A 25,804-nucleotide genomic window follows, 5' to 3' on the forward strand; every position below is an offset into this window, starting at 1 on the left:
TTATTCCCCCAAATACGCCCCCCACACTGGACAGGAAAGTGTTAACTGGCAATAAGACCAACACCGTGGTCCTTCTCGCTTTACTGGCACAGGCAGAGGTTTGGATTTCCAGTATTGGTTTAAGTCATTTACCTTAGTTTATTCATAGGTAAAAGGAGCACAAATGTGCATCCGTCACATAGACTCTCACAAATAAATGCAAAGCAGTAGCTGTAACTGCCTGAGCAATGGCATAGCCAGAAGATTGTTTGCTGTCATCCTTTCATAAATCCCAATTTAAGGGATTTAAACTGTGTTAGGTATTCATACAATTTTAGTATTAGAAGAATGCAGTCTGTTGCTTGGCCTCCTAGATTACTGTCAGACATACATATATATATATAGATGCATACTTTGGAAAGAGAGAGAGGAAAGGAGAAAGGGAGAGAAGCAGAAGAAAATGAATATTGCTGGTGGGTGCCAAATATAGTTCATGCAGTAATGCATAACATCATTATTTTCTATTTAGAGCATAGAAACAAGCACATAGCTTGCTTAAAACAAGTTGTTTCTTTTACCAGAGAACACTAAAACTACTGCAATTCAATGACTTCTGGAAGCTTTCCAACTCAGTCATTTGCAATCCACTGCACTCTGTGTTCTAAATTCAAGTTAAATTGAACATTAGCTAGAGCGACTAAAAACAATGCTGTGCTTTAAAATAATAATAATAATAATAATAATAATAATAATAATAATAATAATAATAATAATAATAATAATAATAATAATAATATTTTAGCGATCCCTTCCACAATCACCCCCTCATCCTGCTGTTCTTCCTGCACATTTACTAATTAGGCTGTAACACTTAGTCTCTTTTAAAAGTTGTACCCTCATATAGAAATGAAAAAGTTGGTAGTCTTAGAAGTGCCAATGTACAAATAAGTACTGTTGCTCTGTTAGCAGTTCTACCCCATTTATTTAATTCCTTCATTCCTTACTACCCACACAAATGGCAGCAACTCCAGGACACATGTGAGCCAAATGGAGTGGAGATAAGGAAAGGGAGGTACGATCAAAAATTCTCTCTTCAAAATCACATGGAAACCACAGTGATTAACTATCTTTTCTTCAAACAAATGAGCCTTTACAGAACCTATTCAATCCTAAAAATAGACATTAAGTGGGATTCTATATCTTGTTGGGAATAATGCCTTGGGGATATTTTGTATCATCCATGCTTAAAAAGCAAACCCATTAGACATCTGAGCAAAGCACCAGATATTACTTTAACAGCAAGAGTTATTCATCTCATCTGCAGCGGCAATAACTTTTGTTGACATTTTGCCAATTGAAGTTTGCATGCCGATGTGTGGGGGTTTTTTTTTGTTGTTTTTTTTTTTTTTTTTTTCCCTTTGCATTAAAATGATAAGGCACAGAAAGATAACAAAAGTCTCTCTGTGACACTAATTGACTGAGTTTTAACACCCATTCAAGTTAACTGTGAGGAGCCGAAATTACTGCCCAAGTTTCTGAGTGGCACACGAAGGGCGGTGAAGTAGAGAAGTGCCCAGTGTCACACAGGGAGGCACCGCACAGCCCAGCCGGGCTGTCCCCACCGCAGCAAAGCCCGAGCTCCTCACGCTCTAATTGATTTCTCCTCCTAACAGCATTGCCAGGTGCTTACCGCTGCTCTCTACTTTTAGGAGAAAGGAAGAAGATGGGGGAAAAGAAAAGACAGAGAAGATATACGCGATTCATCTGGAATTGTTCCACAATCAAAGCCAAGTCTCTCAAGCCAAAATCTCAGAGTTTTATCACCAGGTATAGGCAAGACCTTAATGAACGAGTGTATTCCACGCAAGCAGTTTTTTTTTTTACAGTATTACTCCCTAGATACCCTAATCAAGAAGTAATGTAAGAACCTGAAGCAATGATCCAGGATAGCTGAAGAAGCAAATTCCAGCCAAGCTATTGTGGGTTCGGGATCTCAGCTAATAACTAACGCTGCATCGGGTGATTTGCCCAGCATGACCTAAGATGCCAGGACTCAGTTCCCAGCATGAGACAAGCCTTACAGTCAATGTCCCAGTGAACATGACTCAAGTGTTCTGAAGCCGTACTTTCTTCCATCTCCCTTGTTGGGTGTTGGTTTCCAGAAGTCCACAGGAGGCTGAGACTTCAGAAGGAGGACTTTTCCTTCAACTCTTAGAACACCACCCCTCTCCACTCCCCCATATGAATATTTGGAAAACAGAGTCAGAGCAAAGCCAAAACACACTACCTATTATCTCATCTTCCATGAAATGTCTTCCCACCTCCCACAGGAATGAAACAGATGTCCCTTAACAATTCCAGAAGGGGAAGGCAGCAAAGCAGAGGCTTGTCTTTACTTGAATGGTCTGCAGAGGCATATTTCACATTTGTTCTCCTAGCAAAAGTAAAACCTCCTGCTTAGGAAGCACCAACTCCTGAGAGCATGTTCAGGAGACTTTGCCCTTCTTATTTATGACTTCAGGATCTGTAAAGACTCAAGACGATGTTCTCATCTTAAAAAAAACCTCTCCTGCTGCCGAAAGGAAACATTCAAGTAGCTCATGCTGTGGGCACCATTTTAGGGTGTTAATGTTTGAGCCTGGTCCGCATGAAGCCCCTCCCTTTCTACAGTAATCCCTCTGATTCCACATCAACATCTAGGACGATTTTTAGAAACTTGTGAAGAAAACAAAGCAATCCTCCTTCTTCTCCTCCCCCAAAAACACAATTCCCAACAAAAATAAAATAAATTCTTTTAGGCTACTGATGACTGTGACAAAATTTAGTTTAAATGAAAGGTTTTTACATGCAATGGCTTTTGTAATGCAAAACATAGACTCGGTTGGGACTGAGGGCATGGATACTAGGATATTAAATGCTTGTTTTGCAGAAGTTTTATTTTAAGATTTACACTGTTCTGTGTTTGCATGTACTGTCTCCTCTGTGAACTGTGCTCTGAGAAAACACCATGTGATTATGCTCAGCAATATCCTCTACCTTTGCCAAGATGAAATTCAGGAAATAACCCTTTAAAAAGGAAGGACATACAACAGCAACATTTCAGAAAGGCAAGAAAGCATAGATAGGTGTTCCTCTGTTTCTTTCACAATGTTATCTCATCTACACTTCTCCATTTTTGGTTGCCATTCAGTAAGAGAGAAACCAGCCTCAACAGTTCCCCTCAGTTTCACATCACAGATTTTTCTCTTCCTTTACTAAGCAGATCTTCTGCCTGACTCTGCAGCATGGAAGGTCACCTTGATCCAACAATGCACTTGGTCTCCCCTTCTGACAGAAACAGAGTCTCTTAATTGGGCCAAACCTCAAATTTTAGGCTATGGGATTTTATTTTTTTTTTTTTAATGTAAAGCTTTTTTAAAGTTCTTGTTGGAAAGCTTAGTATTTACATTACAATGTACCAGTGAGAATATCTTATAGCTTAACAGTGTGATTGAGGTAAGTCTAAAATAAGCCCCAAAAGCATCAAAATCACAACTTCTATTGGAGTTATACCTTTTAAATTAGAGCAGAGGGTACCATTTATAGAAACAGCTGGCACCGATGATGTGGGGCTGCAGAGGGGTTCTGAGCCCAGAATATGTCTTGATTCACAGTTCCCACCTCTCCAGCAGTCGGACAGTCAAATTCCTCCCTGTTACCAAACGCAGACTAATCCAGATTTCTTCAAAGGTCAGATATGAGCCCCAAACTACTTGTCAACACACATGCCTCATTAAATATTAGAGCAAATAGCCAAAGCTTTCAGGTAGAAAAGGGCTTTTGAATGAAGATGTCAAAAATCCTACTCTCCTGACTGAGATCAGCTGGGGTAAGTAGCACAGTTTTATTGTTTAACCAGCAGAGCCATAATATTTTATGCCAAATGTGGATACGGCTCATAAATTCTATTTAAGCTCTCCATGAGCTGAAGTTACAGGAATTTTCCACAACTATCCAGTGTCAGCATCCAAATAAAAGCTCTCAATGTGTGCCAATACTCTGCAGTGGTGAAATAATCTGGCTGTGGCGAGAGAATGAAAAAAGATAGCTCGATATTTGATCCATCTATGAAAAACAGAATGTCACTGCAGTCTCCAGTCACAAGTGTACACCAACACACAGTCCACACAAAAATATGAATGTCTAGTTGTGTATACATACGATTACAAACAGCAGTAAGAATCACATTATGTAACCATGTAATTTTTAACCACCCTTTGTATGAACTCATTCTCTTTAATTTTTTAGCATCTCTGTAGCTAATGTACTTTGCCAGTGCTTTCTTTTTTCATAAAGGAAGTATTTTGTTCATACTAAACAAGCAGTATACATTGATAATGCTAATCTTAAGGAATTCTAATGTATTTAAATATTTCCCTCACTAGGTGCCTGGGAAGTAAAACAAACAAAAAAATAAATGGTCAACATAAGCAGAAACATATATTTTTGAAGAATGAGTCAGTTCCAGCTGGCTGTGGTTTTGGACTGAGCTGCGATTAAGCTTTCACTAGGAAAAGAGACAGTATCAGGAACAGTAAGGCCAAAATCAACCTGCCCACACCCATCTGCACACCTCTGAACTAATATCTGACCCCAAATATGAACCTTAATGCATTTTTGCAGAGACCGGGCCCCTTCGTTGTCTTGAAAAAGCACCAACATGGTTAATTTAGTGAATAGAAATGCCAGCATGTGAAAAGCTGTCTTCTCTTATTCTTTGTATTGCTATTCTACCCAGTTAGAAGTTTCCTCTGCATTGTACCCCATGAGTAACGTGTTTACTTGTGACTTGCCTAAAGGTCAAAGAAATCTCTTTGCAGAGATGGCTTCAGGTGGAACAGCTGGAGGCCACGGAGAGCTATGTCCTCTGATAAAACCAACTGAGCTAAAAGCTCCTACGTCATTCATCTCACCTACTCCAAAGGTAGCATTTGGAGCTACTGGGAACTCTTGAACTCCTGGTTTCTTGGCGTATGCTACTTTTTCTGAGTGAGACTAATGAAGCCTGAGGGCTGTTGCAGCTTTGTTGAAACTAGCAGAGGGCAATGAAAGCACAGGGGGAGACAACATGGGTGCGGAAAAAGAAATTTTCACCAAGTCACACCCTCTATTTTTGGCTCTCATGCCAACAGGGAGGAAGACAAGTGCGAGACATGAGCACTGTTGGCTATCAGGCCACTTTTAAACTGGGATAAATCCATGTCATTCTTTGCAAAATGAATAGGGTCACGAGAGGCAAGGGAACGCCTGCCTGAGGAATGTTGAGTCCTCCAGACACAAGCTATCAGCACAGCACTTAAACTGACTGTAGCTCTTACTTACAAGCATCTTTCTTTTTGGTTAATCATATATTTTTGTAGAAATAGGAGGATTCTATGTTCAGACTAGCATAGCAATTTCTTTCACTTCTTAGCAATTGCAGAAATGAGAGGTGAAAAAAATCCAGTAGCTCATCTCAAATGACTAAATGCCAATACAGGATTACTACCTATCATATATTTTCTAATTCTTTTCTACCCCAAATGCCCATAAGGACTGGGATTTAACTGTTTCTTTTAGAAGATTATTCTAATTGGACATACAGTGTTTTTCCTGATATTTGATTTAAGCTTTATTTCACCTCTTATGACGGTAAATCCTCAGTTCTGTGTGCAGTCAAAAAGAATTCCTATTTGTCACTGGCATTTGGGCAGTACTTGTTCCTGGAGGAAATAAATGCACCATCTACATCCATGCTGCTGTGGATGCTTGGTGATGTACTCCCACAACAGCATTTATCCTCTCTGTATCACTCGCAATATTTGAAATGAACATAGTGTATAATAACCCAGCACATTTTCCTCTAAGGTATTGTCATGAATTGGCCACAAAATAATATTAGTTGCTGTCTGGCGGATACTTGCTCAAGTGATGGTCTAGAACACAAACTCCCTTCAATCATTTGAGCCATTCACAGCTGAATGGAAATATAAAGGTATCACGTACCTTGCATCTCTGCATGAGGCTATAATCCCATTGAGAGATCCTGGCAGCAGCAAGGAACACTACAGTGTTTTGTTTATTTCCATGGTGGAATTACAAGCTTCCCTTATAGAGGTACCTGACTTCCAGTTCTTAGTTTAAAACTAATCTTATCCTCTGATTAGCGTCTTATTTTCCACAGTCTTATTTTCTTCAACCCAGAATCCTACGTTCTCTATCGTGAAAACAATGATAAGGCTCTATTCATACTTTCTTAAAGCTTGTTACAGACTTCCAATTATTCCTTTCAGACATGAGCTTCTTTTTTTTTTTTTTTTTTTGTTTTTAATTATTTCTTTCTCTGTTTGTGTTTTCTTTCTTTTTTTTTCCCTGTGTTTCTCCTTCAGAAGAGAAAATTTCCACTCTCTGCGACTTGTAATGGTTGCAAGTGGGACTGGGTGAGCATTTGTGGAATGAATGACAGGGGCAATATATTCATAAGATTCCTTGATACATCGCAAATTCCATTTGCAAAGAAGCAAAGTTGCTTATTCTAACCCTTGCTCGTGTATCCTGCTCCCCTCCTGCGATGGGAGATAGCCCATCTCTGAGTTACAATGGGGCGAGAGCTGGGATTGACTGCAGACTGCTTTAATGCCACTCTTAATGACAACTTGTGAAGATTAGGAACTTGTCAGAATCAGATATCAGCAAAAGCTCCAGCTTGCTTTGTGAAGTCAGTCTGAATTAATTAATGGGTAGCTTTCCTTTGATATCGCTTTGATATTTGGCTGCAGCTGGATAAAAATCAACCACAAAGGAAGCTACATTTTGTTTACCACTGCTTAAGACTCTGTTTAGCTCAATGTGCTGTTGTTTTTTTTTCTCTTTTGCAGTTTTTGCTATTTTAACTTCCCTGCCACGAGGCAATAGAGGTGGGCTTTTGCTAGTAAGTGGAGTTATGGTTGCATGTTTTTCAGTGGCTGCTTCTCTCCGCTCCTGGAGATGCTCAGGCTACATTTTGGGAGCGAAGCCATTACTGATTTCAGCAAAGCTGTAAGTGAACAGATAGACCATTCCAAAAGTAAGACAAACATTAGCCTTGCCCACTCCAGCACTGCTTAAAAGTATTAAATACTTTAACGATATTTACTCTCTTTTAGCGGGTTCTGATCACTTGCTCCATCCTGACAGCCTGAAATGTAAGTTCTGCAACTAGGGGTCTTCCTTAACTTTTCAGGCTGAAACTCACATTTTAGTGTTTCTAAAGGTTTTGGATGTCCACCATGACAATCAGATGAATGTATCTGTACTCCAAAGAGGTGCTTGCTCCCAAATGAGTCCCTGAGTATTTGTAGCAGCCCCAGTGACCCTGCTGGCAAGAGGAGAAATGATTGCTCTGCACACCACAGGGGAAGAGCGGACAAAGAAGTGACTCTTCCAACTAAAGCTGATGAAGATGATAATTTCTTCCAGAGAATGAGCAAAAAATCAATTATCTCTCTGGGTCTGGAAATAATATTTTTAATTAGGCAGAATATAATTGCTCAAAGTCTGTTATTAGAGCAAGAGGCTCAGTCAAGCCACCTAGTTTCACCTAATTTTCCAGGATGTATTATGAGGTTTCTAATGACCACAGAGAAGACAGAACTTATGTTTTCTCTCTCATCATGTATGTTGTCATATACAACAGGATGGTGCATCTAAACATCATTACCCAATTGAAATGGCAGAAAGGTAGCTAGGGATGCCTCAGCTTCCCACATCACCATGGGAGTACTGATACCAAATGAGAACATTGCATCGCTTCAATAGCCACAGAACGCGCAGCAGAGGTCTTTGAAAGAAGCAGCACACCTCCCAGGGTTGAATACAATGGCAGAAAGATGCTGAACAAACAACATTTCTGTTATAAACATGCCATGAACCACAGGCTTAGATCCATAGGTACCAAACACTGCTATCGAGGCAGGTAAATGTCATCCAAGGGCAACTCTAATGATGTTACTTCCTGACGCCTGCAACATTGTTTATGATTTGCCTTTCTAATTTCACTATCGTAGGAGTAGTCAGACAGCTAGGAAGGCTCCCTGTACTAGTTTTTCATTATGAAGACAGTTTTAATAGGTTGTGTCATGGTGCTAATGAGGCTGACTGGGGCACCTGTACTTTCTGTTCTGGATAACAGAAAACAGCTAATGCCAGCAGGAGGATAAACAGCTCTTTAAGAGAGTGCCTGGCCTATTATACTTAGCTTAGCATCCCACCTAAATCTTGGTGATCTTTGCAATACCCCAGAGTACCACAGTGATGACCTCTCAATTTTGTTCAGAGTTTTCCATTCTGAAGCACGCAGCAAAAGGTTCTCCAGTCAGTGATTTTTGGGTACCCAGCTTGAAAGTGATATCAGGTGAACAGATCCTCCAGCCTTGCTGAATAAGATGTTCTAAGCTGCACATTAAATTCTGGAGGAATTTTGCAAAGCGATGACCTCAACTCTCTGGAGTTTTGGAAGTCAGAGGTACAGCCCAGTGTCACATGCCAGAACAGTTTGGCCTTTTGAGGATGGGCTTCACATTAGGGAATTTTTCTGACATTAAGCCAGTATTAAGTGTTACTTAGTTTCCATCCTGATATTATTATACTGCAAAGCTGCACAAAAATTCCTGAACTACTCCAAACCAGCTATCTGAAAAAGCTAGCATGCACCTAACTGCATTTTCAGCGGGGCTAACATGCTCTTGCTTCTTAGCAGATCTGCTACACCAGGGCAAAGCAACAGTCTGATATGAACGTCTGGGATCTGAAAGAGCTCACGGACACCCACACCCCATGCAGTTCTGCACTCTCCTGTCATACATAGAATCCTAGAATGACCTGAGTTGGAAGGGACCCACAAGGATCACCAAGTCCAACTCCTGTCCCTGCACAGGACAACCCCACAGTTCACACCATGTGTCTGAGGGTGTTGGCCAGTCTCTTCTTGAACACTGTCAGGCTTGGGGCTGTGACACCTCCCTGGGGAGCCTGTTCCAGTGTCCAGCACCCTCTGGGTGAAGAACCTTTTCCTAATGTCCAACCTAAACCTCCCCTGGCACATCTTCCTGCCATTCCCTTGGGTTCTGTCATTGGTCACCAGAGAAAAGAGCTCAGCGCCTGCCCCCCCTCCTCCCTTGTGATGAAGCAGGAGCCACCATGAGGTCTCCCCTCAGTCTCCTACAGGCTGAACAAACCAAGTGACTTTAGCCACTCCTCATACAGCTTCCTCTCCTAACTCTTCACTAATTTTGTGGCCCTCCTCTGGACACTCTCCAGTATCTTTATATCCTTTTTATACTGTGGCGCCCAGAACTACACACAGTGAGGGACAATTCCTTTTGAACGCATGGACTCATATCCTAATATCACAATTCTTGAGTCACTGCCCTCAGTACTAGGCAACCAAGTTCTTGTTTTCTCTTTATTCCACGGTAGTTTAATATATTATATATATATATATATATATAAAATACAGAGTGGAACAGCTTCAAGATGAGAAATAGTGACCTCCAATCTCAACTAAGTCCAGTGGTGAAGGTTCCATTGGGTCAGTTCAAGTTAAACCCTTACAACAAAGTAGCCAGAGAGGATATGAATTGCATTCTCCTGCATGACAGAAACCTCTCCTAATGCTCAAGCTGTATGGGAAGGTGAATTTGCCCCCCATCCCTCAATGAAAAAAGAGACAATATGATTAGGAATTAAATGTTTTGCTCAACTTAGAGAAGTTCTTTTCAGTTAATCAATATTCCACTCTCCGTGTGCCTGCACAATACCCATTATTCTGCCATTAAGCTCCAAGTTTAGCTACTTACAGGGATTTCACTGGGCTCCTAAGTCACTTTTTACCATTTTATGAATTTAGAGCTGGTGATCCATCCTGTGTTTCATAGTAACAGTAGATGTAAACCCGACCTTTCTACTAAGGTACCCGCATTTAGTGCAAATATTGATTTTTCATTTAAGTGGCAAAGTCAGTGCAACCTTTATTGAGGGGCAGAGGTGGAAGCACTGTATTTGGATAATAAAAAGTCACTTCTGAGCTGGACAAGATGTATCATTGTGGTTCTATTTGCACAGTGTTTTAAAGGAAGAATTGGGCCAGATTCACTTTCCTAACATCATTCAATGTCTTACAGCTCAGTTCCTAGGAATAGGCACTCCCTGGGAATTCTCTGCTTTCCCATCTGGTTATTTTCATCATTTAAACAGTTCTATATTTTTCAGATCCTTCATTAAACAGCATTTGGCCATGCTATATGGGTAATGAATTAGTTTAATTTGTCATCATAAATCAATAACTCCAATCCCTTAACTAACTTAATTGCTCTTCGAATTCCCCTTCTGTTTGTCAAAATCTCTCAAAGTCACTGATATCTCATATTCATGCTATTATTCAAGTCATATTGGATGATTACCTTTTTATTACAGGTAATTTTTACATAATGTTCATATAGTACTGACAACTCATAAGACCTAAAGCAGGAAAGGGAACTGGATATTAAAATGCTACTCTAGAAAGGACAGTGTCAGGATATTCATTAGAAATGAGACCATGATATAAAGTGAAAATCAGTGTTTGTTTTTTGCTTCTTGTTAGACAAACGGTATTTTATCAGAAAGCGAACATGGATTCACAGTAAGTCATCATGGATTCCTGCATTTTGAAGCCGATTATTCTGAAGGTTAAATAACCTGCTGAATTGATTCAGCACAGTGCTGAGTTTTCTCTCCCATGTTACAACTCCTTAAGCCCCATGTCCCGGATGGGCCGTGGTGCTGCCTTGCCAATACACGCCATAGCGACAGCGTGACACATAACAAGACCAAGTGTGTTTTACACCCAATGTGAAACCTGAGCTGGTCTGCAGGGTGAGAGGAAGGCTCAAAGTAGACTTGGCTTCGTGATTGTCAGCCTGGCAGAACAAACCCCACTGTGAATGGGCACCAGAAGAGAATAATGATCTAAGTTCCTCTTTAAAAAACAGTTTTTCATACTCCACATCGCTAAATAGACCCTGAGGTTTCCTCACAGCCAGTGCAAAATACTTAGAGAAAAGTTCCCCCTAATACACTTCTGTTTCCTTGTCACGTAAACAGCATTTAAAACAAGCAGCAGTGATTCTTCTAATATAAAAACTGAAAAATCTCTCCCTCGACAACATTTGGCAAAAAGGAAGCCATTAATATTTTACAAGACAGTTACATCCTATAAAATCCACCTTGCTGTTTAAATTTTAAGAGCTTTCTCAAAACTGTATTTCTCCATTGTTAAACCCTTAATTAGATCGATTCATACAGCTAATGTCCTAATTTCATGCCAAAACTTTAATACAAAGGGTTTGCTGCTACATGTAATATGTATATCCCGCTTGAAATAAGAACCACGTAAACCATTAGGCTGTTGAACGCACAGGAGCGCTGAGACCTAGATCACTGTGGGCTGTTACTTGCTTCTGCAATAACCTTAGCTATAAGGATATATGCGAAAATATACATATAGGCAACAGATAATCGTGGCCATGTCAGATGAATCATAGAATCATTTAGGTTGGAAAAGACCTTTAAGATTGAGTTAAACTGCAAACCTAACAGTGACACATCTGACACTAAACCAACCTAAATCTAACTTAAAATACAGAACAAAGACTCCAAAGAGTTTCAGGTGCAGACTTTACAAATGTATTCCCATTGATTCCTGACTTCAAATAGCTTCTCCATGAAATTAAAGGTGTATTTATTCAGCAACTGAACTCCAAGAATCAGACCAACAAATAATGCTTGTGTTACCTGTCTGCACTTAGCTCTTGATGGGAAATCCTACCCAGCAAAACAGAGCACATTCTCGTTTTAAACTAATGCACTTTAAAACTAAAACAAACAAAAAATGCCAGTGCCACAAAGGCAGCTAAAGCGGTCTCTGCATTCAGCTCTTAGAGGTTTGCTCTCTGAACAGAAGCCAATTTTCATTAAGCGGCGAATTAGAGCTCAGGGCAGGGACTAAGATTATCACATCTAATGTAAGGTACAGAATAAATTTAGATGATAGGAATTTATTGGATTTTTGTTTATTTTGTGTATCGTGTTTAGGGAATAGAAGTTAAACACCTCTAACAAAACCATGAGATTCTTAATGAAGATGAGACTAGTTAAGGCCTCAGCTCTACATCTCATCCCAAAGAAGCCCATTTCTAAGATCATTATTACATTCAAATTGAGTTTTTCTCATTTCTCCCTTCTGCCCTTTAAAACAAAATCCAGACCGACATTCTAAAAAACCCTGACTGTAAGCTCAATAATACAAACTGCATCCCTATGAGCCAGGATATGAGCTATGAGCTTGATATATTTTAAAAGACGCATCTGGAAATTAATATTGTTCATTTACAAGACACAAAAGCTATTCATGATGCCAGTGCAAAGTAAACAGAACTGCCACTATTTCATTGATATGTATCATATATATCAATATGCCTGTATTTCTCAAACACTGTGTATCTTCTCTGCCTAATAGCAATCCTACCATAACAAGTTGATATCTAAATACATTTTGGAGGAAAGATAAAAGCTCCATTATATGACAAGAAATATTATGACTAACAGAGAGATTATACTAATCATGAGTAAAAAGATGTTTGATCCTACTTATGCTGAAAGTTTTTAAAAATTAAAAAGAAATCTTTTAAATTAATTTTATCCTCAGGAAAATGATTAAAACCAGAGAAGCCTTGAGATGTCAGCTGGTGACATGTTTTTCTTCTTTATCTTTCTTTTTGTTGTTGTTGCTGTGAAAAAAAATCTGAGAAATACAGCAAAGTGCATCATTAACTTCTTATTAATTTTATAATACAAAGGCAATTCAGTTAAAATAGTGGTGCTGCAACTTTAAATTACAGAACTAGCTTGGTATTTAATGAGAGATTTAGCACAGCAGGGTTTCTGTTAAATTAAGTTGTGCCTTCACATCACAGTGGGAAAACAGGTGTATATTGGTTTAGAATTATGGAAATGTTGACTAATTCCAAGGCTTGTAATCAAACAGCAAGGCACCCTGCAATATTTTCTTCCAAGATTCTGCATTAATCATTTATGTCTGGTCTTATTTTCTTTATGTCCACTAAAAGGGTGCAGCTCAAAGGAACAGATAAACGTTTGTGTTCTCATGTCTCTGTTAAGGATGAGGTCCACGCAAGAAGGAGATATCGAAACAGAGTGCTGCAGGCTTTGCTCAAACATCTACCTAAATTCAACTGAGTGTGCAGTCTTGAAAGGGGGATGAATTTCACACTGAAAAACCCACTTTATTTGGCTTTGTGAGCACTGATCTAAAACCTGCTTATGGAGCCACGTGGAGCAAGTCTGCATTCAAGAAATGGAGAGACTAAGCCCAAAACTAATCTGGCCCCTATCATTTAATGCACATGGAGGTATTTCTCACTATGCTTCCACAGCAGGACGAGTTATACCTGTGTGCAGGTAAAACACAGGTGAGTTGCTACCACCGCAGCATCCCTGCTGGCCACTGCTCCTGCATCTGCCATCATTCCTTACCTTACACCAATCAATCACCTGCCTTTGCCTCGGATTTTCTTCGTGGGCTATTTAAGGATGCCTCTTATCTAACACATGGCGGTATTACAGTAAAAGTGGAAGGCCCTGATTCTTTTCTTTCCAAGAGACACCTTATTGCTGAACCTCCTACATATCATATCTTATTTACTGGAAGCAAGCTGACACTTGATGCCCAAATGAACCTGATCCAAATTCATCCCCTGTTGTAACTCTGCCAGAAGATTTCTTCCATTTGCTCTGAAAGAGGCTTTTTCGCACATGGACCCATCCACTACCGATTCCTGCTCATTCAGCTGTCAGCTGACAACACGGCAATTGCTAAAATTCAAATAAGGAGAATCCCGCTAATGTGAAATGTCTTAAGCATGTGTGCAAAACTTTAAAGTGTGCTTAAATGAAGTTATTTTGGGAATACACAGATGCAGCATAACAATCTCACCATATATGCTGAATGTCAGCACACAGCATGTGCAAAATATAGAATTCATTATATAAAATATGCTGAATGGTTCTCAGAGCAACGGATCTGTATTCGAGCTGTTTCTCTTTATTAGAAGTGTCTCTTTAAGAAGTAGGTATGACAATGTATCTCAAAGTAAAATCTTAACATCTCTGGCAGTATCAGGAATATTTTTAAAGCCCAGGCCCTAGAGTCATGGGAATGTAATTTTCACATTTTCTTAAAAGAAAAGTTTGTAACCTCGCCGTCAAGACAGAAAAACACAGCTTGAAAAGACAAGTTTTAAATGACAAGGAGCTAGAGATGACATTAGTAAAAAATATATTTTTGAGTTTTATAAAAAAAAAATCAAAAGGTATAGTGGTCTTTTTAACTGCTGCATGTTCGTTATCTGTACAAAAGCAGAGGAGAAAATGATGCCCTGCTCCAGTAAAATGCAACACAGAGCTCAGCCAGCATTGCCACCTGTACATGGGGAGGTCAGGGAAGGAGTTTGACCCTCCGAGTCACTCGCAAGGATAACTAAGATCTCTCAAAACACAGCAGCCACCTCCTGGGGCTTGCGGAAGAACAGAGGAGGAAACAAAAGGACCCTCTCTGCTTCTAAGAGGAGTGATGTCTAGATCTCATCTCAGAGCTCCAGAGTAGGGTCCCACAGCCTACCTGGACCCAGGGATGCCGTCTGGGCAGGGTGCTGCTCCAGCAGCTGGGGACCCACCTCCACTGGAGTGTCCATCCTAGCCAGGCACTCAGCACAGCTGCTTGACTCAAAGCATGTTGGAGAGTGACTACGCAATGAGTTGGGTTAAATGCAATGTTAGGTGATTTGGGTTAGAGAGTATTCAACATCCAAGGCCTCAGTGTTTTCTGGCAGTTGGGATGGGAACTGACAACTAGGGTTGTAGAGCCAGAGGATTCTGAATTTCAGCCTGAACTCCAAAAGGATCTCAAAAGGAATTGTCCCTCAGAGCCTTCTTTTCTCTCTGAGGGTGGTACATCCATCCTCTACACCCTCAAAGCCGAGCCTACCACTGGGAGGCTTGTAAGGTCTCGACACTTCCAAGGGCCAGTTGCTGGAAAACATCACTTGAATCTGAAGTGCCACAATTTTTCTTTTATTTTCTTGTAGTTGGTTTGCCTCTGAAGATTTCCCAGCACCTCTTCCTGCATTTTCACTTGCAAATGACAGAGGGTTCCCATTTTACCTCGGTGAATTAGCAGGACTATCCAACATATTTCTCTACATTGGTCATTTCTGTGACAGATGAGGTGGCTTTCCTAACAGGAGTTGCATAAAGTGAGCTGGCCAGATGTGAATTTTTCAAACACAGTGTCTAATTTCACATACAGCATGTAGGAACTACAGGATATTGGCCATATAACTGTCAGTCCAGTTAATGTTCTATTTATTTATACAGTGCTGTATACATTTATTTATTTTTGTGTCTGCAACCATACACTGAAACTACATACTTGAACATTTCCCCTACATCTTCCCCATCCTTTATATTTTTCCTTTACAATCCCCAAAGTATTTGGCTGCACTCAGCAGAAAAAAATTAAACATTCAAACAAGAATCCAGAGTTAAATAATGCAGTTACTAGTGACATACTTCTCTCTAGCCCTGTAACTTAAATCTGAACTACTGTAGGATAACACAAGTTACAGTTTGCTCAACACAACCACAACTGTTTCAGCCACCGGTGTGAGGTTATCAGTGAGAATACATTGCTGAGGAGAGGTGGTGGCAGGGAACAGGGTGACACTTTGCAAGCATCTACGTGGTACTGCACTCCACGGTACCTTGATTTGCAGCCACTACACCAATGCAGTCAGGTTGTGTAGAAACCATGGGGATAAAGGCTGCATGTAACAAAGTTGGCTGCATTATGTCTTTTCCTCTTCTCTCTCTTTTCAAACTAGAAGCCCCAGTGGTGCAGCGTTTTTCTGCCATATGTTTTTCCCCCTCCCTCCCTGTTAAATTAAAAATAAATAAAAAATGAATCTACCTTGCATTTCAGCAAATGCTTCTAGTCAGCAGGAATCAGCACTGTTTCCAGCCAAGGGATTTTCTACGGAACAGCAACTCCCCTTTGAGATGATGCCATTGTTACAGGACTGGCACCATTATAGGACAGACCATCAGGTTAGCCACCCTCCCTTGAAGAGACCAAGGTCATTTGGGGCACCAAACAGCATCTCGAGCAAAAGGTCTATTTTTCTGGTGATAAAATAATTAGGATCAAAAAATAAATGTACTCACCCCAGGTAAAGTTTTAATATTGTGCAGTGCATTCTGTGCCTCAAGAGCAGCTTTTCTTGTATAAAATGTTACGAAACAACAACCTATAGAGAGAAATGAAAAGCTTTCAGAAATTAGTGAGTATGATTTGTGAGAGTACAATAGAGAGAGAGAAAAAACAGTGGTTGAACAACACATTATGAAAGCTGGAAATGTGAATTATCATGAGGCCGCCTGAATGACATGAATAAAAGAAAGCTTGTATGGTTTGAAATAAAAAGTCACCCCCTGTGCATTGCACCTACATTGTTAGTGAACTGTAATCACTTAGAAATTAAGTTAACCAAAATCCAATTGGCTTTGTACAGTACAAATAAGGTTATGTTTTTCAGAAGGCTCCCCATTATACTTTGAATATAAGCAACGTGGCAAGCTCAAGCAGCAGGAATCCATTGTTTGATCCCAGGCAGAAAACCAGGTGAAAGCAGGACCTCATTTAAAGTACCTTATATGTAAGAACTAAGGTTTGCTCCTGACCATTTGAAACCGAGTAGGATGGGAGGTAGGACACTTGTCTCAGTTGCAAAAAGAAGATAAGCTACGGGACAATTCACCGCTGGTGGGATAGGGGAGGTTCCTGATGGTTGGCAGCACTAAGTGAGGCTGCACCCATCTAACATTCAGTAAACCAGACAGTTTTAGTTACCTTAATCCCTTGTTTATCCCTTTGGCAGCACGGTGCAACTACATGTTATGTGGGACCAAACACAAGTTGTTATCACTTTCTCCATTGCAAACATGCAAACGAACCCAGGCAGCTCAACACGTGCCCCAGGGTGAGGTCAGGGCTCACGGGTGGATCCTCAGGGGACAGATATAACATGATAGGTGTGGGACAATGAAACACGGATCAAGATTTGACTTGCTGCAGTCTGTAATGTTCCACAGTAAGGAAGTTTGCTTGCATGGATACAAGGGGCACATATGGAGAGCTTTCTGAAGGAGGACCTTGCATCCACGTTGCAGGCGGGATGCTCAACACAATATCCCAGCTTGTGACTTCAACTTTACTTCCAGCAGGAGGGAAACCACTCTAAAAGCATCACTTGTGCACTTGCATAACACAAGATTACAGGTATAGACACAAGGAATATCCACACTTAAATAGCTCCCACCCAGCACAGTAAATTGATGATGTAGGCACACCCTTGGAACATAATCTGTTGCTACTCTGTCCTTGGGGAAAGCAGGTGGGGCTGAATGAAGCCCTTGTCCTGTGGACATGGGCAGCCCCTGCTTTGGAGCCATGTCACATGAAGAAGAGGTCCCAAAACTATGGGGCTCTGTGGCTGCAAACTGGGCACTCAGTGACCCAGCTGCTACATGGAGAGGCAAAACATGCTGGTTAAGGCTGGTCAGGAGGCAGAAGTGGCTACTGAAGCAGCAACTTACTTTATATCAAACAAGATGATGCAGATTTCACTGATGAACCAGAAAGCAATCCTATTTTGCTAATCATTAACTGGAGATCTTTGGCAACTCCAGAGAAACGTCAAAACCAAACAGTAAAGAGAAGAAACCCTGTCTCTCGAGCCTCATTGTTCCCTCGGAATGTGACACTTCAGGCAGTGAGCAAAGATTTTGCTTGCACCAGATCCCTAATGTTGACCAAGGTGAAACATCACATCCCACCTGACATGTCCACTTTTGTTCAACCTTGCAGCATCCCCATAACAGTAAAGGAGGACCTAGGGGAGAGTGTGCACAGGAGAACACAGACAGCAAACATTTTAAGTACCCATGTGGAGGTGGCCCACACTGCACCTTGGAAGGAAGGGCTGAACTGTTGCTTGGCTTAAGCTCCGCATTGCACTGCAAACCCTCTCTCTGGCTTTGCAACCAGACCAGCGACAACCATCACCTTTACAGCAAGCAAAAGTAATCCTGTATTCCCAGCTGGAATACGAGTTTATCCCTAATGCAGGAAAGCACTTGCAGGAAATACAATACACAAGCAGGCAGGTAATGCAGATGTAACACAGCTGAGAGAAACATTTTTCATGCTGCCAACAGGTTCCTTAAAATGTCACAGTTTACGACAGAGACAGTTTAGTAATTATTTCAGTGAACCAAACATTGTTTAGCATGGAGGAGTATTAAAGACAGCACAGCACAGGTTTGTGCTTCCTTTGAGTGTTTCTAAATTCACTTTCACCAGTTTTTGTTTCACTGGCAAATTCTGAAAATTTAAATTATTTTACTCCAGAAATAAAATGAGAAACAATTCCAAGTTTGTAACATTTATTAGCGTGACTTTGAGAAAACATTGCAACATTTCTCTGTCCTGCCCGCCACCTCCAAAGTCTATCATCTATTGTTTCTTCATTTCGTCTATTAGCTTTTTAATATAAGGCTTTTTAATCAGGAGAGAGGATTCAGAGGGGAAAATACCAAGCAGTAGTCACAACTTTGCAATTGCCATGTCCTTTAACCATGGGTCTGAAGAGTTTCATTTTAGATTTCAGCTCTGTGGGGTTTTTTTCCGATAAGGAGAAGTTTGAAATCTATTGGTTTATCTTTCTTGGCACTACTTGAAAGAACTGCACTTGAAAGATGAATATGCTGTGAAATACCCTTTAACTAGTCATTTTTGGGAAGTAATAGTGCAGGAGAGAAAAATGTCTCTGTGAATGAGGACTGGGAGAAAACAGTAGCTTAATGAGAAACGTGCAGATGTTTCAGGCAGGTCATCAGACCCTGACGAAAATGGAGCCTTCTAAGCTCACAGACTGACACATCTGAAAATGTACATAGATAAAACCTTTCTCTGGACTCATTTTGCTCATCTCTTCTTTAAAAAAAACACAACAAAAAAAGTGATGGTTTGCTTTGGTTTGAAGAGATGATGGCCACCAGTTGTGGACACCTGATTTTGAAGTTATCTGCTAAAGAGGTCAGGGCTGGACTAAGGAAAGAAAATATGAAAACACGGAAGAACAGAAAAGCCACAAATGCACATGGTGCATACTCCAGTGTAACAACCCTTTGGCTCTGTATGACATCCCACAGGAGAAAGTACCAAATTCAGCCCTTTCTGCAGAAATATTGCAAGGGAAGAAGCCTGTGTGAGAGGAGAGGTCTAATCTGCACTTTAGGACTGGTAGCTGCCCCTTGTTGAAAGACAACTAGGAAACAACTTTTCTCCCCCCATTTTCCCTAACAAAAGATAATCTTGCCAAAGACAAATTGGTGATACCACTGGAAAAGAGAAAGTACATTTCTACTAAGAGAGAAGAGAGAGAGAAAGAGAAAGAGGAGGAGGGAGAGGAAGGGAGAGGAGAAAGAGAAAGAGAAAGAGAAAGAGAAAGAGAAAGAGAAAGAGAAAGAGAAAGAGAAAGAGAAAGAGAAAGAGAAAGAGAGAAGAGGGGAAGGGAAGGGAAGGGAAGGGAAGGGAAGGGAAGGGAAGGGAAGGGAAGGGAAGGGAAGGGAAGGGAAGGGAAGGGAAGGGAAGGGAAGGGAAGGGAAGGGAAGGGAAGGGAAGGGAAGGGAAGGGAAGGGAAGGGAAGGGAGAAAGGAAAAGGGGAAGGAAAAGAGGAAGGAAAAGAGGAAAGGAAAGGAAAGGAAAGGAAAGGAAAGGGAAAGGGAAAGGGAAAGGGAAAGGGAAAGGGAAAGGGAAAGGGAAAGGGAAAGGGAAAGGGAAAGGGAAAGGGAAAAGAAGAAGAAAAGCATGCTCTCCCTAGCACACATAATCTTGGCCTCATCATCAACAAACTTGACAGCAGCTTGAACCAAAACTAAACTTTTCTGACATCCAAATAACTCAAAGCCTGGCAGCGATAACCTTCTCCCCTCCTAGTCAGGACAACTTAAAAGGTGAATTGGTTTGTGGACATGGTTCTGTCAATCCTCAATAGCCTGAAACACAGCCTGGTTTAACTCCATGTGGGTTAGTATCTTCTCAACCAAAGGAACAGGAATTTGTGCTGCCAGTCAGTGCCTCCAAAGCAGCAAATCTCCTGTGTTTTGGTACACTGGTTGTGCTCTATTTGGAACTGTATTTACTACAGCGTAAGACATTTCTTCTTTGTACCTAGAAAAAATGCTGAATGAATCATGCGGATCCCTCCAGTCCCTTAAGGACATCGGCAACAACTTCGTGGCGATCCTGCCAGATGCTTGAACAGACTGAATAAAACCTGCCACCCCACACTGCACTGTGTCTGATAGCAACAAATGGGATGCCTGAGAAACAAAGGCAGAAACCAGCCCTGCTTCTCAAAGCATCTGACGAGAAAATGCTGCAGTGTGTAAACTACAATGCTCAACTTCAACACCTCATTAAAAAAAGGAAAAGATCTCTTATTTCACCTTGTTTTCTCTCTCTCTTTTCTTTTTTTTTCTTCCCCTTTTTCTTTTGTCAAAGGAAATTTAGTGCCAGAAAAAGACCCCAAGGTCCCAGCCATTGGGAGAGAGTTGACACATTCAATTCTCCATGACACATTCAATTCACAAGCCCCTGCTCAGGCTGCCAAAGGTACCAATTAGCACCAGTGGTGGAGATTTTATTTATTTAATTTCCACAGAAACCTGTTTAGCAAGACACCGACAGGGGCAAACAGCCTTGTGTATGGCTAGAAACAGCTTTACTTGAGTCACTGTCAAAGATGGCAGCAGGATTACACGGGGATCATGCAGCCACGGATTCACTAAAGCAATCATTTAGAAGTTAGGGATGGGGAAAAAAAAGAGCAAATTATTACAGCTTTCATACCACTGCACCCATGAACTTCTGCAGACAGCAAACCTGAATTTCTGGGGGACATTTGTGTGCATTATGGAATTACAACAATTTGCAGAGTTTTCACTATTAAATTTCAAACAATGCCGCCATCCCTCTTGTGGGCAAGAGGATTTTTTCGAAGAGCTGTTAGTGACCTCCTGCAACGGGACTTCTCCTCCCATGTGACTTCTGCTCTACAACCCAAATTAGCCACCTGTGAAACCCTCACCCCCATCCGCCCAGCAGAGCAGACGTGGCTTTGTTAGGCTGTGAGATACAGCCGTACGACATCACCAGAAGCTCCGCCGTGTCATTATTTTTATCACTATTTCCCAATTCAAGCACAGACTAATTACTCCATGAGAGCTGTTTACATCCCTAATTTTGAACAACTAACAAAAGGAAGCTCTCGTCCTCTCAGAGATGTGGCTTACACGGTCCTCGCTGGCATTTAACGGCTCTGGGATCTGTGTAAGAGGCTTAATCTCTCAGGCAGGATTTCATGCTTGAATGAATACGGCAACCTCCATCTTGCTTCGGGTGTGAAAACGTCTCTTACAGCTCCCTAAACTGAATATACGGTTCTTAGGTTAAAGCTACCAGGCATTACACGTGTGCATTAATCTGAGAAAACAGCCCTTGGACGTGGACAGGAATTAAAACACATTATTCTACAAAGTGATCTGAGGTTTTGATTTACTTGAAGGAATGTGCTGCAGTTTCCCAGGCCTGAAAATTTAACTTTTGGGAATTAAAAGAGAAAAGATACACGAGCAAAAAAAAAAAAAAAAAGTCATATTCTTTGGTCTGATTTATGAGCTTCTATAGTTTTCAACTGTCAAAATTTGTCAGTTTGGATCTCTACTGCGTTGTGCATATTATCACCTGCTGCCAGTATCTGAACCCTAACCATAGGGTATAGAAATACAAGAGCTTATCAGCGCGCCTGCAAAGCCTGCAACAACTTAAAAGTATGAAATTTGCTTTACCTTCTAGACTAATAAAATAAACACTTCAAAACAGCTATAATGATTATCTGATGATTGAACTCTGTATTCTTTTAGCAAGTAATGGAATCCTGGCAGACAAATTCAATTCAAAATACATTTACATTCAGGACATCAACAAAGTCATCATGTTGTGAATTGAAAATTCCTTTAAAGGCTGCGTTTGAATTCTAAGGGGCTGACAGATCAAGGGACTGAAGGCCCTGGAAGGCTAAATGAGTGAAGTCCTGCTATGTTTCTTTCTTTCTGTGAATGAAGCTCACTTTTGTGTGTGCATTTGCAAGCAGAACAGGTGCTGGCTTCATACAAGCTTGGAATCTCAATGGGGAAAGTAGCTTCTTGTCAATGCAGCACAGTTCAAGCTAGTTTAAGTTAAGGAGAATCTCCTCCCCCCTCTCCCCGCTCACCACCAAATGATCGTCTCCTACTTTCCACATTCACTCTTCCACTACCAAAATTTAAACATTAGACTGTGATTTAACAGGGTTACATTTTTAAAGGGTCACTTGCATTCCAGCTGTTCACCCAAATGCTGAAATACATGCTCCATAAATCACAAACAGCTGCCTGAACAGTGTGATTTGCAACTAAACCCACCATAACCTGCACTGTTATTTTCCAAAAGGTGATGAAAGCATCAAAAATTATCCTTCAGTAAAGCCACTGAACTGTTGCTGTGGGAGTTCAGGTGCATGGCTGGGCAATGAGCATTTTCACATTAAATCTGGCGCAGTACAATCACAGAATCACAATGGGAGCCTTGTCTGGCATTTCTTTTGTATTTTAGATTTTAGTGCAATTAGCTGACCTGCATGGAAGACTAGAAGTGTTTCAAGTCTTAGAGCTTTTGGTTGGGTGATTCCATACAAAAACAAGGAAAAACATGAAATGACTAAGTAGCAAATACAGACATTCTTGACAAAGAGAAGCAAAAAACCATTTCCAGAAATAGAAATCCAACAATTTCTGTAATTCTACTGAACAGAAAAAGAAGGTGGATAAGGCATGGACGCATTTTGATTCCTACCTGCACCACCCTCTTGCTCTATTGTATATAGAGTCACTCGAGACTATGATGGCAATGTTTCAATCCTGAAGCAGCCCCTGATAGAATTGCCATATACTGCAGAAATCAACCTCTAATGATGCCGCCTCCCAATTAGCTCAGGTTTGCTAATAGTTTGATATAATTGGCACCCTGATGGAAACCGTATTACCAATCCTCCCGTCACCAGCCAGGAAACCGCATCACTACTCTAATGACAGCACATATTATAGCGATGCCACTTCTAATATTAATACATTAGCTGAAGGAAGGCAGGGGCTCATATGCGAGGAGGATTCACAACCAGGACCTGCCAAATTCCACCCTGCGCTCTATTTTTCCTCCCGATTATAACATCCAGGATAGCAATGCCCCAGCCCCAGTGTGCCCCTATCACATTAAAACACAAATGCTCCCGGCCGGTAACAACCCTGTAAATGGCCAGTGAAAAATGATCCCACGGAGCTCAATTTTTTCTCTCCATGACTTGCAAGTTATGACGGCCTTTCTGTTAATTGGCCACAAGTCCTAGTTTGCTGTCAGCCTTCAGCTGCACCGGGGAGCTCTTTTGGAGGAGTCTCACTCTGTCATTCCTGTACCCTTGTGAATACAAATGCTCTCTATAAATGTCCTCTGCCTGCAAAATGGAAGTGTTTCTTTTTTTTTTGACCTAGATTAAATCTGCTGCACTTTCAAGCCTTTTGGGAAAGCAACTAAGAACTAATATGCACCGGTCCATGTGCCACAACACTTCCCTACCCATTATTATGTAAATTTTGACTAAAGTGCGACACAGATAGTAAAGATATCAAGGGCGAAATTGCCAGAATCTGCTTTTCTTGCTCTCTGAAATAAGCCACTTATGTTAAACAGTTTTAAATGGCTAATATCTGTAAATGTATCTGAAGAATTTCAATGTACATTTTTTCATATAGGACAATGACAGCTTTTAGCAAAATTCCTGAACCTTCCCACTGCCTGAGTAATGACTGGGAAGCAAATGGTCAGCACACTGGTACAGTTTGTCGGGGCTGTCTGGTTTGCTTTTGAAGAAAGGGGCCAACTTCCACATCTGCAGCTCAACAACACTCATTCAATACTTGCACTAGGTGGTGATAAGTCTTATGAGGCACAGTTGAGGCAACTGGGGTTTCAGCCTGGAGAACAGGAGGCTGAGGGGAGACCTTCTCGCTCTCTGCAACTGCTTGAAAGAAGGTTGGAGCATGGAGGGTGTTGGTCTCTTCTCCGAAGTAACAAGTGATAGGACAAGAGGAAATGGCCTCAAGTTGTGCCAAGGGAGGTTTAGATTGGATATTAGGAAAAAATTCTTCATGGAAAGGGTTGTCAGGCATTGGAACAGGCTGCCCAGGGCAGTGGTGGAGTCACCATCCCTGGAGGTGTTTAAAAGGCGTTTAGACAAGGTTCTTAGGGACATGGTTTAGTGTTAGAGTGAGGTTATGGTTGGACTCGATGATCCTGAGGGTCTCTTTCAATCCAAATGATTCTATGATTCTATGATAAAGGGGGGAAAATGAAAACAGATGCAGAATTGGATTACATATGTGGTGGCAGGGTAATTATATACATAAAATCAGGTTTACAGCATCAAGGCAATTTTAAGTCATTACTAACTAATCTTTCCCTAAAGAAACCATCACTGCATGAGCGAAGCTGTAATGCTCTGGGCTGACTGGCTGATGAGAGATGTCCAAACGAAAACACAGAAAGTGCTGTGGAGATACTGATGAGCAGCTGGTGACACTGGACCCGCACATCAGTCCTGTGTCAACACCCTGATCTGCAGGTGGATGGAAACACCACTGACCTGCACTGGGATGCTCCTCCTCTGTCAGCCCCTCCAAGCACCCACCCAGTATAAACCCCTTGGGGGAGTCTTTGCTTTTCCAGCCCTGTGAGCTGGAAGGCTGTCAGTCAATCAACACCAGCAAGAACATCAAAGTGGCTGCTCAGCGCCTCTAGCTGAGTTCATGTTTGGTGTGTTCTTATTTCTAGATCTTGGAGGCAAGGGATAATTGGGATCTTATACATCAGTCCATACAGCTTACAACAAAAACTGACTGTCAGAGCTTTTTGGGAAAAAACAACAACGGGTAAGTAGGACAGCAGAGGAAGAGGCTGGGGATATGGTGTTCCTGTTTCTAGCTCTGTGAGGGGTCAGCCGTGGGAAGTCACTGTACTTCCCACCTGTAAAGTATAGAAAACCATATAAACAAAATACAGGAGAAAAAAGAAATATGTATTTTCCAATTGAAAATAATTCTAAACAAATTCTCTCATTATGTGCATACATTGTATCACAAAGAAATGTGGAACTGGAGGGACATCTCAATGAAACTACAAAATAATAACCTATTTCTTATGCTGCCTTCTCATTGACCCTTTACATTTTCTTCTTTCCCTTCTTATTCTCACACTATTTCTCCTTAATATTTACACTTTTTCTTCCCCTCATATAAATCCTTACTCTTTTCTTCCTAGCATCTGGTTATTGTTTCCTTTTTCCTTGGCCAGATAAAAACTACTGATCTGAGTTTACTAGCTTTGGAATTAATTTAACACATCCTCTGTGGAAATTAACTCCTAAGTTTGTCCAAGTGCTAAATTCATTTTTGGATATAGTAAATAATGACGGTTCAAAGCACACATGATAAAAAAAAA

General features: G+C 41.0%; 1 protein-coding gene across 36 annotated transcripts in view; it reads right to left on the bottom strand.

Moving 5' to 3' along the window:
• Nucleotides 1-25,804, bottom strand: part of CELF2 (CUGBP Elav-like family member 2) — a 562,200-nt gene that overhangs the window by 85,407 nt on the left and 450,989 nt on the right. For 35 of the 36 annotated variants that reach the window (XM_065050162.1, XM_065050164.1, XM_065050154.1 and 32 more), the window contains one exon: nucleotides 16,315-16,397. In XM_065050162.1, coding sequence (XP_064906234.1) covers nucleotides 16,315-16,397 — 83 coding nt within the window. Of the gene's footprint in view, nucleotides 1-16,314; nucleotides 16,398-25,804 lie in introns of those variants that run through there. The other variant, XM_065050171.1, reaches the window with a different exon arrangement.

This window comes from Columba livia, chromosome 1, assembly GCF_036013475.1.
Source record: "Columba livia isolate bColLiv1 breed racing homer chromosome 1, bColLiv1.pat.W.v2, whole genome shotgun sequence".
In the NCBI taxonomy this organism is placed as follows: Eukaryota; Metazoa; Chordata; class Aves; order Columbiformes; family Columbidae; genus Columba; species Columba livia.